Source organism: Manihot esculenta, chromosome 16, assembly GCF_001659605.2.
Source record: "Manihot esculenta cultivar AM560-2 chromosome 16, M.esculenta_v8, whole genome shotgun sequence".
NCBI classification, from domain to species: Eukaryota; Viridiplantae; Streptophyta; class Magnoliopsida; order Malpighiales; family Euphorbiaceae; genus Manihot; species Manihot esculenta.
In genome coordinates, this window is record NC_035176.2 from 20,987,415 (window position 1) to 21,001,555 (window position 14,141).

General features: G+C 28.7%; 2 protein-coding genes across 2 annotated transcripts in view; both read right to left on the reverse strand.

Annotated features, from left to right (window-relative positions):
- Positions 1–1,150, reverse strand: part of LOC122722087 (probable terpene synthase 2) — a 45,371-nt gene extending 44,221 nt beyond the window's left edge. Inside the window, exon 1 of the mRNA XM_043951742.1 lies at positions 1,091–1,150. Coding sequence (XP_043807677.1) covers positions 1,091–1,150 — 60 coding nt within the window. The remainder of the gene's footprint in view (positions 1–1,090) is intronic.
- Positions 1,151–5,740: 4,590 nt separating this feature from the next.
- Positions 5,741–12,368, reverse strand: LOC110603527 (probable terpene synthase 2). The gene is made up of 7 exons (XM_021741278.2): positions 12,246–12,368; positions 11,882–12,152; positions 11,417–11,798; positions 8,929–9,147; positions 8,707–8,845; positions 7,292–7,540; positions 5,741–6,229 (listed from the first exon to the last, which is right to left on the reverse strand). Exons 1-7 carry the CDS (start codon positions 12,351–12,353, stop codon positions 5,933–5,935), a joined length of 1,665 nt encoding a protein of 554 aa, XP_021596970.2. The 5' UTR covers positions 12,354–12,368; the 3' UTR covers positions 5,741–5,932.
- Positions 12,369–14,141: the final 1,773 nt, after the last annotated feature.

Consider the following 14,141-nt stretch of genomic DNA (forward strand, 5'->3'; position numbering starts at 1 on the left):
GTCTGTAATTGCTTGGATTATTCAAACATAAGTAACTCTTGGTGTAAAAACTAAAGAAATTGCATGATCTAGCAATATCACCATACGTTTGGGTAGCTAGAATTAGGTCTCTCTATTTCTTAATGCAATTGACAGTTGTTAGATGCCAAAGGTCCAAGGACGTTCCTTAGCAACTTGTTGATTAGTGATTAATTAGAGGACGTTCCCTAATTAATTTATGCTTAAGGAGGGATATGGAGGTGAGAAGCGTCTTCCACCTCCATAATTAATTTATTGAATCAAATAAAGAAATTTTTGTGTCAATGATCAATCCCAACAACTGAAGTGGATCCAATTCTTCAACTAGAGCTTTTCTCATATTTGAATCTTCTTTACTTTATTATTTGCTTTACTTTATTGATTTCAGTATTAGTTTAATTCAGCAAATCTCAAAACCCCCTTTTATTTTATTTTTAGTTTATTTACTTGGTCTTGATAAGAAAAATAGGTAAGTATCAATTCCCTGTGAATTCGATCCTTTTGCCACTATCTACAGTTGTAAAATTGTTAATAACCAAAAAGGTTATTTTTGACCGGCTTCGACAACCGCACAGTCAATGGCACTTGCATTTTGCTTGGGATTAGCCTCAGTTTGGGAAGGTAATTTCCCTTGACATTCAAGCTTGCTTACGGAGGTGGCTATTTAATCCATTTGTTGTTGGAGACTTTGCACAGTATTTGCCAATGACTTCATCATCTCTTTAAGGTGCAAGTTGGACTTTTGAGGTGCTGCTTCGGCTGGATTTCTTTGATAATTTTAATAGTTGTTGGCCCTAGCATAGCTAAATTTTGGATGCTCTCTCCAACCTGGATTGTAAGTGTTAGAGTATGGATCATGTCTTGGCTGTCCATTGAATCCTCCAATTGCATTTACTTATTGGTCATCCTCTTAAAGTGTAGGACATTGATCAGTTGGATGTCCCATATGTGCACATATCCCACCTGGCCTAATTTGTTGAAGTTGTTGAGCTTGTTGAGCTTGACCTATAACAAGACTTCTCACTGCAGAAGTTAGTTCAAAAATTTGAGAAGTAAGAGCAGATGTACTTACCTCATTAAGTCTCCTTGGCAGTTGCCTTTCATCTCCATATTGCTTAGATGCGGCTGCCATTATTGAAATCAACTCCCTAATTTCTTGTGGCGTTTTATCTTCAATGGAACCTCCACATGCTACATCAATGAATTTTCTTTCAGATGGTAGCAATCCTCCATAGAAGTATTCTAAAAGTGATATATCTGAGATGTCATATTGAGGGCAACTTGTGCACAATCTCTTAAGTGTCTCCCAATACTCATACAATTCTTCAGTCTCTTTTTGCTTAATGCCACTTATCTCTCTTCTTATGCCTATGGCTTTAGAAGTTGGGAAATATTTATTCAGAAAAGCTCTCACCATGCCATCCCAAGAAGTGATTGATCCGGGTGGTAGGTAAAATAGCCAATCTTTGGCATAATCATCAAGTGAGAATGAGAATGCTCTCAATTTCACATGTTCTTCAGATATGCCTTGCGGCCTCATGGTAGAACATACTAAGTGGAATTCCTTCAAGTGTTTATGGGGGGTCTTCATTCTCCATACCTCTAAATTTAGGTAGAAGGAGTATCAAACCTGTTTTCAACTCAAAAGGGGCTGTTAAGGGTGGATAGGTAATGCAAAGAGGTGCTTGATCACCTATAGGTGCTGCCAATTCTCTTAGTGTTCTTTCTCTCAGGATTGGTACTCTTATTGCTTGATTTTCTAGTTCAATATCAGCAAAACAACAGGTTCAGTTGGTCTTCGAACAGGTGCAGCAGGTTGCATATTGAATTCAGCCATCTCAGCGGCTGTTTGGGCAAACTCAACAGCATTGTGTTTTGTCTCAGCAGTGTGCTATTCTGTTTTAGCAGTAAGTGTTGCTGGTTCTATTGGTTCAGCAAATTCTGGTTCAGTTATGACAGTTTCAACAAGTGCTGATTCTTGGACAGCAGCAGGTATTGTTTCTTGGATAGCAGCTGTTGATGAGGACGGTTTTGAGACTTGGCTCCTCGGGTTGGCTTGCTTCCTTAATTTTTTTGGTGTACGCTCAATTTCTGGATTGTAGAGTGAAGTATCTTTGCGTCCAGCCCTGATCATGAAAGAAAAATAAATTAGTTGAATCAATTCCCCGGCAATGGCACCAATTTTTGACTGTGTGGTTGTCGAAACCAGTAAAAAATAACCTTTTTGGTTATCCATAATTTTACAACTCTAGATAGTGGCAAAAGGATCGAATCCATAGGGAATTGATACTCACCTATTTTTCTATCAATGACTAGTAAATAAACTAAAAATAAATAACAAAGGGGGGTTTTGGAGTTTTGTGACTTAAACTGAAATTAAAAGCAATAAACTAAAGCAAATAATAAAGTGCAAAAATTCAATAATGAGAAAGGCCTAGTTGAAGCATCGGATCCACTTCAGTTGTTGGGATTGATCATTGACACTTAGGTTCTTTTATTTGACTCAATAAATTAGTTATAGGAGTGGAAGACGCTTCTCACCACCATATCCCTCCTTAAGTATAGATTAACTAGAAAACGTTCTCTAATTAATCATTAATCAACAAGTTGCCAAGGAACGTCTTTGGGGCTTTAGAATCATACATTTGTTGATTGCATTAAGAAATAGAGAGAACTAATTCTAGCTACCCAAACGTATGGTGATATTGCTAGATTATGCAATCTCCTTGGTTTTTACACCAAGAGTTACTTGTGTTTGAATAATTCAAGCAATTATGGACTTCAAACTATCCAAACTAACAAATTATCACTTTGCAATCAAGAATCAATGGGCCCTATTGATCTAAACAACAAAGCAACGACAGAATTAAGCATGAAATTGCATAAATATTGATAAATAAAAGAATAATATAATATGTTCAGATCTCCCAATCCATTAACAAACTGAAGTTTCACCTAATCTTCAACTAGAAAAAGGGGTTTTAGCCACTCATGGCTGAAACTAATATAAAATCAAAGAAAGAAAGCAAGAAGAAGAAGAAAAAGGGCCGGCTGGGCGGCTGCTTGGAGGTGCGTAGCTGCTAGTGCGATTTCTGAAGTGGAAGTTGATGCCTTTGTTACTGGTTTGGCTTTCTATTTATATCTGAATGTGCAGCTCTAAGTTTCCTTAATTTGATGGAGATCTTTTCCTATTTAGAGTTGGATTCCTTGATGGCAATTGAATCTTCTTGAGATTTGGCTTCCTTAATAGGCGGGATAGTGTGCTGAGCTATCCTTGTGAGTTGCTGAGTTGCCTTTAAGTGTTTGGGATAGGATAGACTTCTTGGAGGTTTGAATTTTAAATTTCCCGCGTTTCTGCTGTCTGCTGTCTTAAAGTCTGTTTGCCTGACTGTTTGGGCAAACAGCCAGTCAAATAGTCTGTTTTGGTGCTGGCTGTCGTTCTGCTTTTGTTCTGCAGAGTTTGTTTGCCCAGTTTGTTTGGAAAAACAATTGGCCAAACAGCAAGTCTGTGCTATTTTTCATCCTTCTCCCATTTCAGTTGCAGCTTAGTTTGGGCAAACTGACTTGGGTAAACCAGGCTTGATCTCTTCTACTTTCTTTGGACAGTTTTAAGGACATTTTTCACCAAGTCACCCTTTTACACTATTTTTTGCAAAATAAGATCAAAACCACAAAATTAGGTAGAAAATGTGTAATTTAGCATTAATAATAACATGAAAAATGGGACTAAATTTGGCTTGATCACCATCCTTCTTCAGTTCCACCAAAAACTGTCAGCTTATTTGAAGGCGCCTAAAACCCCTAGTCATCCGGTGGTGAAGGACAAAAAATTATTTTTCCATCACTTCAATTAAGAAGATATCCAGTCAAACATGGTCAGGTGTTTTCGCTCGCTAAAATACCAAAACTTTTCATTTTTTCGAGTACCCAGCCAGTACAGCTAGGAGAAGAGGGCTACGGTCGATTCAATTATTTATTAAGGCGAAAAAATCGAAAAGCCACTAAGTTTCTCCAACTATTGGGGTGCAATTAGGCAATCAAAAGCTTGTGGAACCAAAGAATGTCAACAAAGAATAGGTCTATGGGGAACCAAAGACCTACCTTCAGCTGCTCCTCAAAGACCACGATAGTATCCTTCGCAAGAATCAGGTCGTTCACACAAACGCATGGAGGAGCAAAGATACGAAAGGATTCTCGAGGAATTCAGTATATATAAAAATACTCTACATCTCACTTCGATAGGAGTAACAAGATGTCACTAATAGAGCTACCCTCATTTTTTAGGCCTCTCTCAATGGAACAATAGGGGCCAGAGTGCGAATGGGGTCATCAGAGAAGGAGCTTGAAACAGAACTCCCACTAGAGGTAAGAGAAGAGGAAGTATTCCTGTTCATTCTGAAAAAGAAAAAGGAAACAAAAATTACTTGAAGTATAAAGGAAAAAGAAGAGGCGGCCGAGTTTTTTCTGACAGTAAAAGATTGCAGTTGAAAGCAAGAAGTATTATTTAGTGAAGGAGATGGGCTCTTATAAAAATAGTTTTGGTGACAAGCTTTAAATGTAGCACAATAAGTAGAGCAGTCATCATAATGGGGCTAGATAGGTGAAATGGCATGAGCAACGAAAGACCAATTTTAGTGGGCTACGTACCCCAGATCTCGGAAATATATATCTCTTTCAAATTTGAAGAATAAAAAACCAGCAGGGAGACCTCTGATGCTACATAAGATTCGCCAAAAATAATCCATGAGTTGTCACCACTAGATAGAGGCCACATGGTAAGGATCTAATAAGTAAGTAATATGGTCTTGCCCGAGGAATGGAAGACTCGAGCATTTTAACACTCAAATCTTCACCAAAACTTGCTCTCCCCAAGATGAGGCGAGCCTCGATATAAAGTTACTGTTAAATAGGGACAGTTCTGCATATCCTCATCATGCCTGTGTGATCGCGAAATCACTAACCTATTAGCTGGCGATATCACTTATCAAGTAACCGGTCACATCATCGCCGGTTCATGTATATCTTCAAAATAGAAAATTAAGCTCCCGTTCAAACTCCTATTAATTGTAAAGTTAGAAGATGTTTTCCAAGCTTTACTTAGAGTAAATTTGAGAACCTAAGGACTGTATTCTCTACAACCTATAATCTTTGCTACTACCTAGTTTGCTATCACAAGTGGACCAGAGGAAGCAGAAGCTCCTCACAACTAAGAGATTTAGTCATATTAATGAGTTCATATAAGGAATAGTCATTTGGACACTTGGGCTCAACATAATAATGGGAAATACAAATAAGAAAGGTGAGAAAGTAAAAAAGGAGGTGATAAAAAAGGTTGATAAATAGAAGCCAAGAAGATTTAATAAAGGGGAAAAATATTAAGACTCTATTCGACAACAGTGTTTAGTGGTAGTTTTTAATATTTAAATTGAGTCAAAAAATTAGTTTCTATTATTTATTGTTTGGTAACTACTATTTTATAGTAGTATTTTTTAGTTAAACTAGTGAATATTGAAGCTATTCTCCTTAATGTTTAGTGATGGACAACCACTAATTTTATTTTTTTTTTAACAATTATATCCTTTTATTTTTTTATAAATTTATTTATATTTTTATTATATTTTATATTTAACCGTTAATTCAATATTTATTTTGTACCGAACACCCCTACTTTGAATACTATATAAACAAACAATTAATAGCTAGTGAAATAATTAACAGCTAATTAAATCGTTAATATGTCGAATATAGCCCAAGTAGAAGACATGAAATCTAGTAATCATAAAGGAAGATACATGAAGTCCACCCTTATGAGGAAAATTGCATAATTTTTTTTAACACTTATTCCAATTACCAGCTAGGCTTGTACATGCATTTAATTATAAAATAAGTAGAAAAGTGATTGTATTATATATCTTTATGGTATTTTTACATAATCAATAAGGATAGACTTGATAGAACTTTTCATAAATTCTCCTACATGAGTATACTCATCTCCATCCTTGTAAAAATAATCAATAACACGTGCCAAATTAATAACACGTGTAAATAGAGGCATTGGTACATTAGATGGTCTAAGCCACTCCTCATTTATATCCTTCCAGGCATCAACTATTTGTTTATTAAGCTCAATTCGTGCTTCTTGTTCTGAGACGCCATTTTGCTTCATGTAGCACTCAATAGCTGATGCAACGTGCCCTCTTTTTTGCTCAAACTATAAAAATTTATATTTTTTATTTTTAATAAAGAAAACAAAACAAAACAAAATAAAAATTCGTAATTGCAATAATCCATAATTTAATTATTGTTTAACCCATAAATTAATTTAGCTTATTTTTAATATTGATTTTAAAATTGTAAATCTGATGGTGTTAAATTGAAAAAGTTGCTCAATCATTTGAATTCAATCTTGACTTGTTTGGTATCTCCACTTCTACTGTACAGTTGTATACCTATCATCCAACTAATAATTAGACCTTCTTTATTTTTTAAAAAAGAATAATTAAAATATTTTATATTTATAAAATTTTAAACCTTTTAATTTTTAAATATTAGTAAAAAAATTCTAACTCTTGTTAAGGGAATTAAATAATATAAATAATTAAATTTATAATTATTAAATAATATGAATAGTTAAAATTACAGATTAAATTTTAAAATTTAATGTTTTATTTAGTATAAAAAACTAAATATTTAATTATGTATAATATAAAGATGTTCTAATGATTAAGAAATAGTAATTAAATAATTAATTTTGATAAGTATGAAAACGGATAGAATTCTTCTATAGTAGTGTTGGGTGAGTTTATAACAAATAAAAAAATAAAAAAATAAATTATTATTTAATTTCTATAATAAAAAAATTTATTATTTAATTGTGAATTTTAAAAAATTTATTAAAATAGGTCTGAAATTTTAAAAAATTTATTGGCTAATCTTTAGCCTTAAAATTTTATTTTAATATTGTGATTTTTTATGCTAAAAGGCAGAGAATTTCCCTTTTAAAATTAGTATTTTTTTATTAGGTGAATAATTAAAATAATTAAGGATATTTTAAATTTTAATTACTAATTAAGAATATTTATTTTTTTTTATTTTTAATAAGTAAAATTAATGGAAAAAAAGAGTAGATTTTTAAAAAAAAAATTTAGAGATATTTTAATATAATTTTTAAAATTAAAAGTTCAGTTAATAAATTTTTTTTATAATAAAAGTACTAAATAATAATTAAAAAAAAAGATTAGTTAATAAATTGAGAATATCAATTGTGACGTACCTCGTGCGAAACAATGTCATCCATGAGCCTACAAATCATGGATGCAGCCCGAAGAATCTTAGGATCGTTAGAAGCCCAATCTAAGGCCTCCGTTGTCGCAATGTCTACCATTCCAACAAATGCTGTGATTGCAAGCAAAGGATAACCACAGGATAATAGAGCATTGCTCATGTACTCATCTACTGTTGGTGTGTAATTTTTGTTGAACCATTTAGCTTCCACTAAATAGACTTGGACTAGCCTTTTCATCTGAAAAATAAATAATTAAATAATGAGCACATCCCATTTTTTTATAATTAGTTCAAGTTCTAAATTTGTGAATAAAAATTTTTAAAAATTCGACTATGTTTGTTTTAAAAAAAATATTTTTAAAAAAAAATTTTTGTGTAAATTTTTTATATTTAGAATACTCAAAAAATTTAATCAACAGAAAATATTTTTTTAATAAAAAAAAAGTCATTTTAAGAAAAATAACTTTTTTAAAAGAGTAAGTCATTTTCACATATTAAAAATTTTATTAAGATCTATATATAAATTTATTAATAATTTTAAATTAAATAATGAAAAATAAATTATATTATTAAAAAATACTTTTCATAAAAAATATTTTTTAAATATAATATATTTTTTTAAAAACAAACAGAGCCTTAATATAAAAATATTTATCTCTCAAATTATCAAAAAAATAACTTAATTACTACCCAAACGTATATTTGTTAAACTAACTAACACCCTCACTTATATTTATACTTAAAAAAATTAGTTTAAATTAAAATTTATATTTACATAAAAAAAATTAGAAATTTGATTTTAAAAAGAAATTTAAAACAAATATAATAATTAATATAAATGATTAAATGATTTACACTCTATTTAGAAAGAGATTTGTTAAGGTAATAGAAAGTTTTTCGAGATTTAAAAACTTTTAAGAAACCTTTAATTTCAATAAATCTTTAATTTCAATTCACCAAATCAGTGGGTTAAAAATATTTAAATACTTTCAAAATTCTCTTTCCAAACAATAAAAGAGTATTGAGATTAAAAAACTATGAAAAATCTTACTATATAAAACCATACATTAGAAAACTTTACTTTACTCTATTTCCATTCAAACAGAGTGTTAATGTTTTTGAATTATATTTTTAATAGGTAAATAATGCATTTTGTAAAAATATATAGGAAAATAAATTTTTTTCCTTATTTATTTTTGAAAATATAAATAAGTAATTTTTAAACCATAAAAGTATTAGTACAGTGATTAAGAGAAGGTTGTCTTGTCAAGATGGTCCATAGCATCTCTTGCTTCATTCCAGTTTTTTTATCCAAGTGTTATAACCCCTTTCCTAAGTAGTTATACTTTTTAGGACTTTCAAATATAACTATAGCCAAAAAATAAAATTAGGAGACAAAATTACCTCTTTCTTGGCATAATGAAATAAAATTGATCTTCCTTGCTTGGTTAACTCCCTCTCAATTTCTTCATAAATATTTAAAAGTGTTTTGTAGACTAATTTCATATATTGTGGAAGTTGATTTATATACTTGATATCCCACCTGAAAAAATAAATAAAAATTCATTTGATTTAACCTTATCTCAAAACAAGTATGTGTATGAAGAGAGAGAGGGGAGGCCAAACCTCTCAATAGCATGGGTGAAGACTTCAAGCTCTTCAAGTGTACCATAAGCATCATATATATCATCTATAACCGTTACTATTGAAATTACTTTGGTTAAAAACCATCTCGCAAAAGAGAATTGAGGTTCATAGTACACTCCTAGAACCCAAAAGTAACCCTCTACCACCCTATCTCGTGCAAAAGGAAGTTTTGTTGTAAAGTTCAAATTTTTCCACCACCTAGAAATTGCATTACAACCCGTTAGACTTATAAAATATCAAACATTTTATGTTACTAAATCAAATCATGTTAGGCCAAATGTTAATTAAGCATTTAACTATTACACATGTAATAGTTTATTTTTATACGGTGATGAAGGGAGTCACGAGAAGAATATAATACGTCAATTGTGAGTGGACCACAAATGTGCTAAGCATAGCATAAACTAGAGAGTGTTTGATTCTGATTCTGAGATGGTTGCTTTTAAGAAACGAATTTAGAATCGAAACCAAAAATCAATTTCTTAAATTTTTTGAAATCAGAACCATATCTAAATTTTGATACAATTCCGATACGATTTTATAAATTTTCGATTTCGGTTCAGTTATAATATTAGTTCTTATTTTTATTTTAGTTTCGGATTAAATATTTTTAACATAATACTAATATTATTTATATCAAACTAATAAATCTTATATTTCAACTTCAAAATAATATCAAATATCTATAATATCATATAATAGTTCCATCTAAAATATATCAAGACACTAAGTTCCGTATGAAACGTAATTATTGTAAGAAATGAATATAATTCCATTAATAGAATTCAATTCATTTTCTACCAGTGAAATAATTCTCTTATTTGGAATAATTTGAAAACAATAGAATTCAATAGAATTCTTTTATTTGGAATAAATTAGTAATCAATTTAAACTAATTTATTTACTTTATTATCCTTAATTATCTTTTAAGCTAAACATTAATGTTTATACTTATAACAACAATAATTTTTATCAAATTGAAAATATTTATAAAAAATAATTTATTGATATTATTATTAACATTTAAAATTTAATTTTTTATTTTTTATATTATCTAAGTCAAAAATAATTAAATTGACTAGAGATTTTGACCACTATCTAATCAAAGATAAAATAAGCTAGCAAACAAAATCTTTCAAGATTTATAAGCATTTCATATATCTCTTAAGTATTATATCAAATAATTTATAAGTATAAGAGATTGTAATCGAACTCACAAATATAATGAGTTAGAAGCACAATACCAACATAAAGACTAACACAAATTAATATTCAAATAATTATCTAAATAGATGTAATAGAAAGTTCACATTAAAAATCAATACAAAAAGGGAAATAAGAAATAAAAATAAGCAATTATTCAATTATGCATCTAATAATAATGATTGAGTATACATATAAATATTTTGATCTATGGAGAGATGGTGAAGTGAAGAAAGTTGTGATTTCTCTTTGAAGTGTTTGGTATTAGAGAAAGTTAAAGAAAAGTGAGAGAGAAAAGAGAGGAATAATAAAAAGAGAAGAACAATATCCTTAATTCTAACCATTTCTTGTAAAATTCAATCAATTTTGATTAAATTTATTTTTAGTACAAAATCAATTTTAAGGTAGTGTATATATATAATCTACTTAGATAAGACAAATTTTAATTAACTAATTAAATTATTTAAATTATACCACTATAAATATTTAATAATTAACTAAAGACTAAAAGATATAATAATTTTATATTGTTATTATATATATAGATAATAATAACAATTATAAATACATATATACATGTATATAATTATTTTAGTAATTTATATTCTAATAATATAATTCTATTAGTGTTATATATATATATATATAATTTGTTTAAATAGAAAAATTATAAAAATTAAATTATTATAAATTATTAAAATTAAAGAGATTAAAATATTATAAAAGGTGAAATTTGAAATGTTAAATTATTATAGTTTAAAAGTAAATTTTAATAAAATGATAATTTTATTATCCAATTAAAATCTTAAAAAGTAAATTATTTATTATTAAAATGATAGAGATTAAACTATAGGTGGAATATTAAGTTACTATAAATTTTTTAAAAAAAAAGAAAATTGTGGTTTTTGAAAAATTCTTAAATTTATTTTGATCCGCACAAAACATATGAATATAGATTTTATGTAATTTTTTGTATGACGAAATTTATATTTACGTATTTTGAGTTCATCTAGATATGATCCAGGAAAGTTTTTTTTGGTTCTAGTCACCGGCGAGAGCCGAACACACATACTGGTGGGACACATCTAATTTTTTCACGAAGGGGTGCGTTTGTATTGTTTTGCTTCTACAGTGGATTATGTCCTCATAAGTTTTTCCGCCCCCTCATTAGATATATAGTACCCCTCTCATATTTACGTGGAGGTGTTTAGGCAAGGCACCAACACCACCCATCCTTGGCTTAAGAGAAAAAAAGGAAGCTTACTCAGAGATACGACGTAGCTCCTGCTGGTGCAGTTTCTGCAGTATGTTGAAATCCATCTTCGCAAACATTAATAATGTTTTATCATGGGAAACATCTTCTTCGTAAATGGATATATAATGTCTTGCCTCCAACCTCGACAAGCTCTTCCGTAATGGATGCTTTAAAGCACGTTTTACTAGTGCTACATGACGACTGCTCAAATGGGAATCCGAAGAAGCTATGGATTGAAGATGAGTGGTTGTAAAAGCAAGAGCTTCCTCCAATATATCTTCTCCATGAACTCTGAGATATGCAGCTTCGTACAAGCTTAACATTCCTTCCACATCATCTTTAAGTTTTTCATTGAACTTCCCTTCGATATCCCTGAACTTGTTGAAAACATCTAGAAATAGAAATTCATCGGTTTATGAATAGCAATATATAGAAACCAGTTTGAGATCAGACAGAGGAAATTAAAGAACATACCACAAGAGACATTGAATCCTTGTTGTCTAAGCAATCGAAATCGGAGAGCAACATTGTGAAGATCATCATCATATGTTCCAGAGTCGTCCATAAAAATTTGCTGCAAAGCTTCGGTAATCTCATTTTCAAAATGGTAAGACACACCTAACCGTTGGATCAAATCAACGAGATTTAGAACATGTGAAGGTCCATCAGCTGAAGCAACCAGCATCATCCTTTGCACTTCCTGTTTTAATTTCTCAACTCGTTCCTCCACATCATTATCAATTTTCTAAGAAAAATAAATAAAGTTAAAGAATGAGAAAATTTATGGATTAGAAAATATATTATATATAAAATGAGAGGAGAGGAGAGGAGTACGTGCCTTGGATTGATGAGAAGCATATGAAAGGAAATGATCGCCCCATATATTGGGATGAAAATTTGCCAAGGGACGGGTAATGCTAGGAACTGCTGAAACTGGAGAAGCCATTTTAATTAATTTGTTAGTGCTGAAACATGGCATGCCATTCCACCAAATTTATAACCGTAGAGGACTAGCCATGACCATGACATGCTCCACTAAAATAAGCTCACGTTTTTATATTTGGCAAAGTTAATAAAGTAAAATTTCAATTCTGAAATTTTATTGAGATTTTGAATTGAAAATAAATATTGCCAGAATTATTATGATTTTGTAAGAAATAAATTTATTTAATACTATTTATAGCAAAATTACTCAATTAGCTCCTGATAACTCTTTTTTTTTATTTATTTAAAATTTATTTTTTATTTTTAATTAATAAATGCTCTTTAAAAAATTAATTTAATTTCACATTGACTATTTATATTTAATGCATTTATAATTAATAATAATAATTTATTATATTATTTTATTAAATTTTGAAAAAAAGCCATCTCAATATATATTTTTTTAATGATAAAAAGTTATGCAAAATTCAGATCTTAAATATTATTAAAATATTAATAATGATTTTTCAAGAAAAATCAATTTAATAAAAATGATTATTTTTTATAAGAATAAATATTTATATTTAGTTTAAAAATAATAAAAATAATGAATAAATTAAATAAATTTAAATTTTTATTAATTTGTTTAAAATAAAAGAGTTAAATTAAATTTTATTATATTTAAATTCATTTCAAATAAAAATAAAAATAAAAATAAACTGAATTTTATTAATTTAATTTAATTTTTTATAAAAAATATATGTCAAATAAAGGCATAAAATTTTGATTCTTAAGAGAAATAAATCCATACATACTCTTCTAAAAATTCACTTGCAGTTTTCTTACACAATATAATCATACGTTGGTGAGTTACGGCTCGTATATCTTCTCCTTCAACAAACTCTGAACCATCGAAGTTGAGAAAAGCTTCGCCAATAATTAATGTTTCATTTACTGGGCCCTCCAACATAGAGGGCTCACGGCATTGTATATTTTAATTTTATATTCCTTTTACTTTTGTGATTAATATACATTCAAATTATTTTGTTTTATATTTAATATTATAGAAAATTAAAAAAATTAAAAAAATTAAAAATTAAGCATTTTTTATTTCAGTTAAATAAAGTATTAATAAATTAAAAATTAAATAGTTTATTTTATTTCCAATTTTATTATTATTTAAAATAAAATTTAATTTAGTTTCCATAAAATAAAAAATATACCTTCACTATATATTAATAATTTAAACGTGAATATTATATCGATTCAATTTTAAATTGAATACATTATAAATTAAAATTTAAATATTTATAAAAAATAAATAAAATTAAATTAGAATCCAATAAAAATTAATTTGAATTAAATCAGTTTAATTTAATTTAATTTAATTTAATTAATTAATTAGAGGTCTGTAGTATGCTTTATTTTATATTTTTTATATTTTAACATTTAAGTGAAATATCTTAATTTTTATTAAAGTTTAATATTTTTATATTATAAAAAAAGAAATAATATAGATAATTAATTCCTTTAATTTGAATTATTTTTAGTGTTTTAATCAATGTGGAACTGAAATCATTAAATTTTTTAAAAATTAAAATTAAACCGAATTCAACCTCAAAAAGATTCAGTTCGATGATTATGTGGGATTGAACTTAATCACAATCAGATGTGTCACATGTATTGTCTGTCTGCACAAATTTTTTCCTTTTAAAAAATAAAAAAATAAAAATTGAAACTATTTAAAATCTATGATGAGATACGGTGAGCTCCGGATGCTCGGACTTTGATAAAATCCATACTAGAAATA

What these genes read in the sequence shown, in the direction of transcription:
- LOC110603527 (XM_021741278.2), bottom strand. Translation starts at nt 12,353, where the DNA reads ATGGCTTCTCCAGTTTCAGCAGTTCCTAGCATTACCCGTCCCTTGGCA. An exon ending in AGGATTCAATGTCTCTTGTG is followed by an intron (nt 11,799 to 11,881) that starts GTATGTTCTTTA and finishes TTCTATTTCTAG; the next exon opens with ATGTTTTCAACAAGTTCAGG. An exon ending in GAGCTACGTCGTATCTCTGA is followed by an intron (nt 9,148 to 11,416) that starts GTAAGCTTCCTT and finishes TGCAATTTCTAG; the next exon opens with GTGGTGGAAAAATTTGAACT.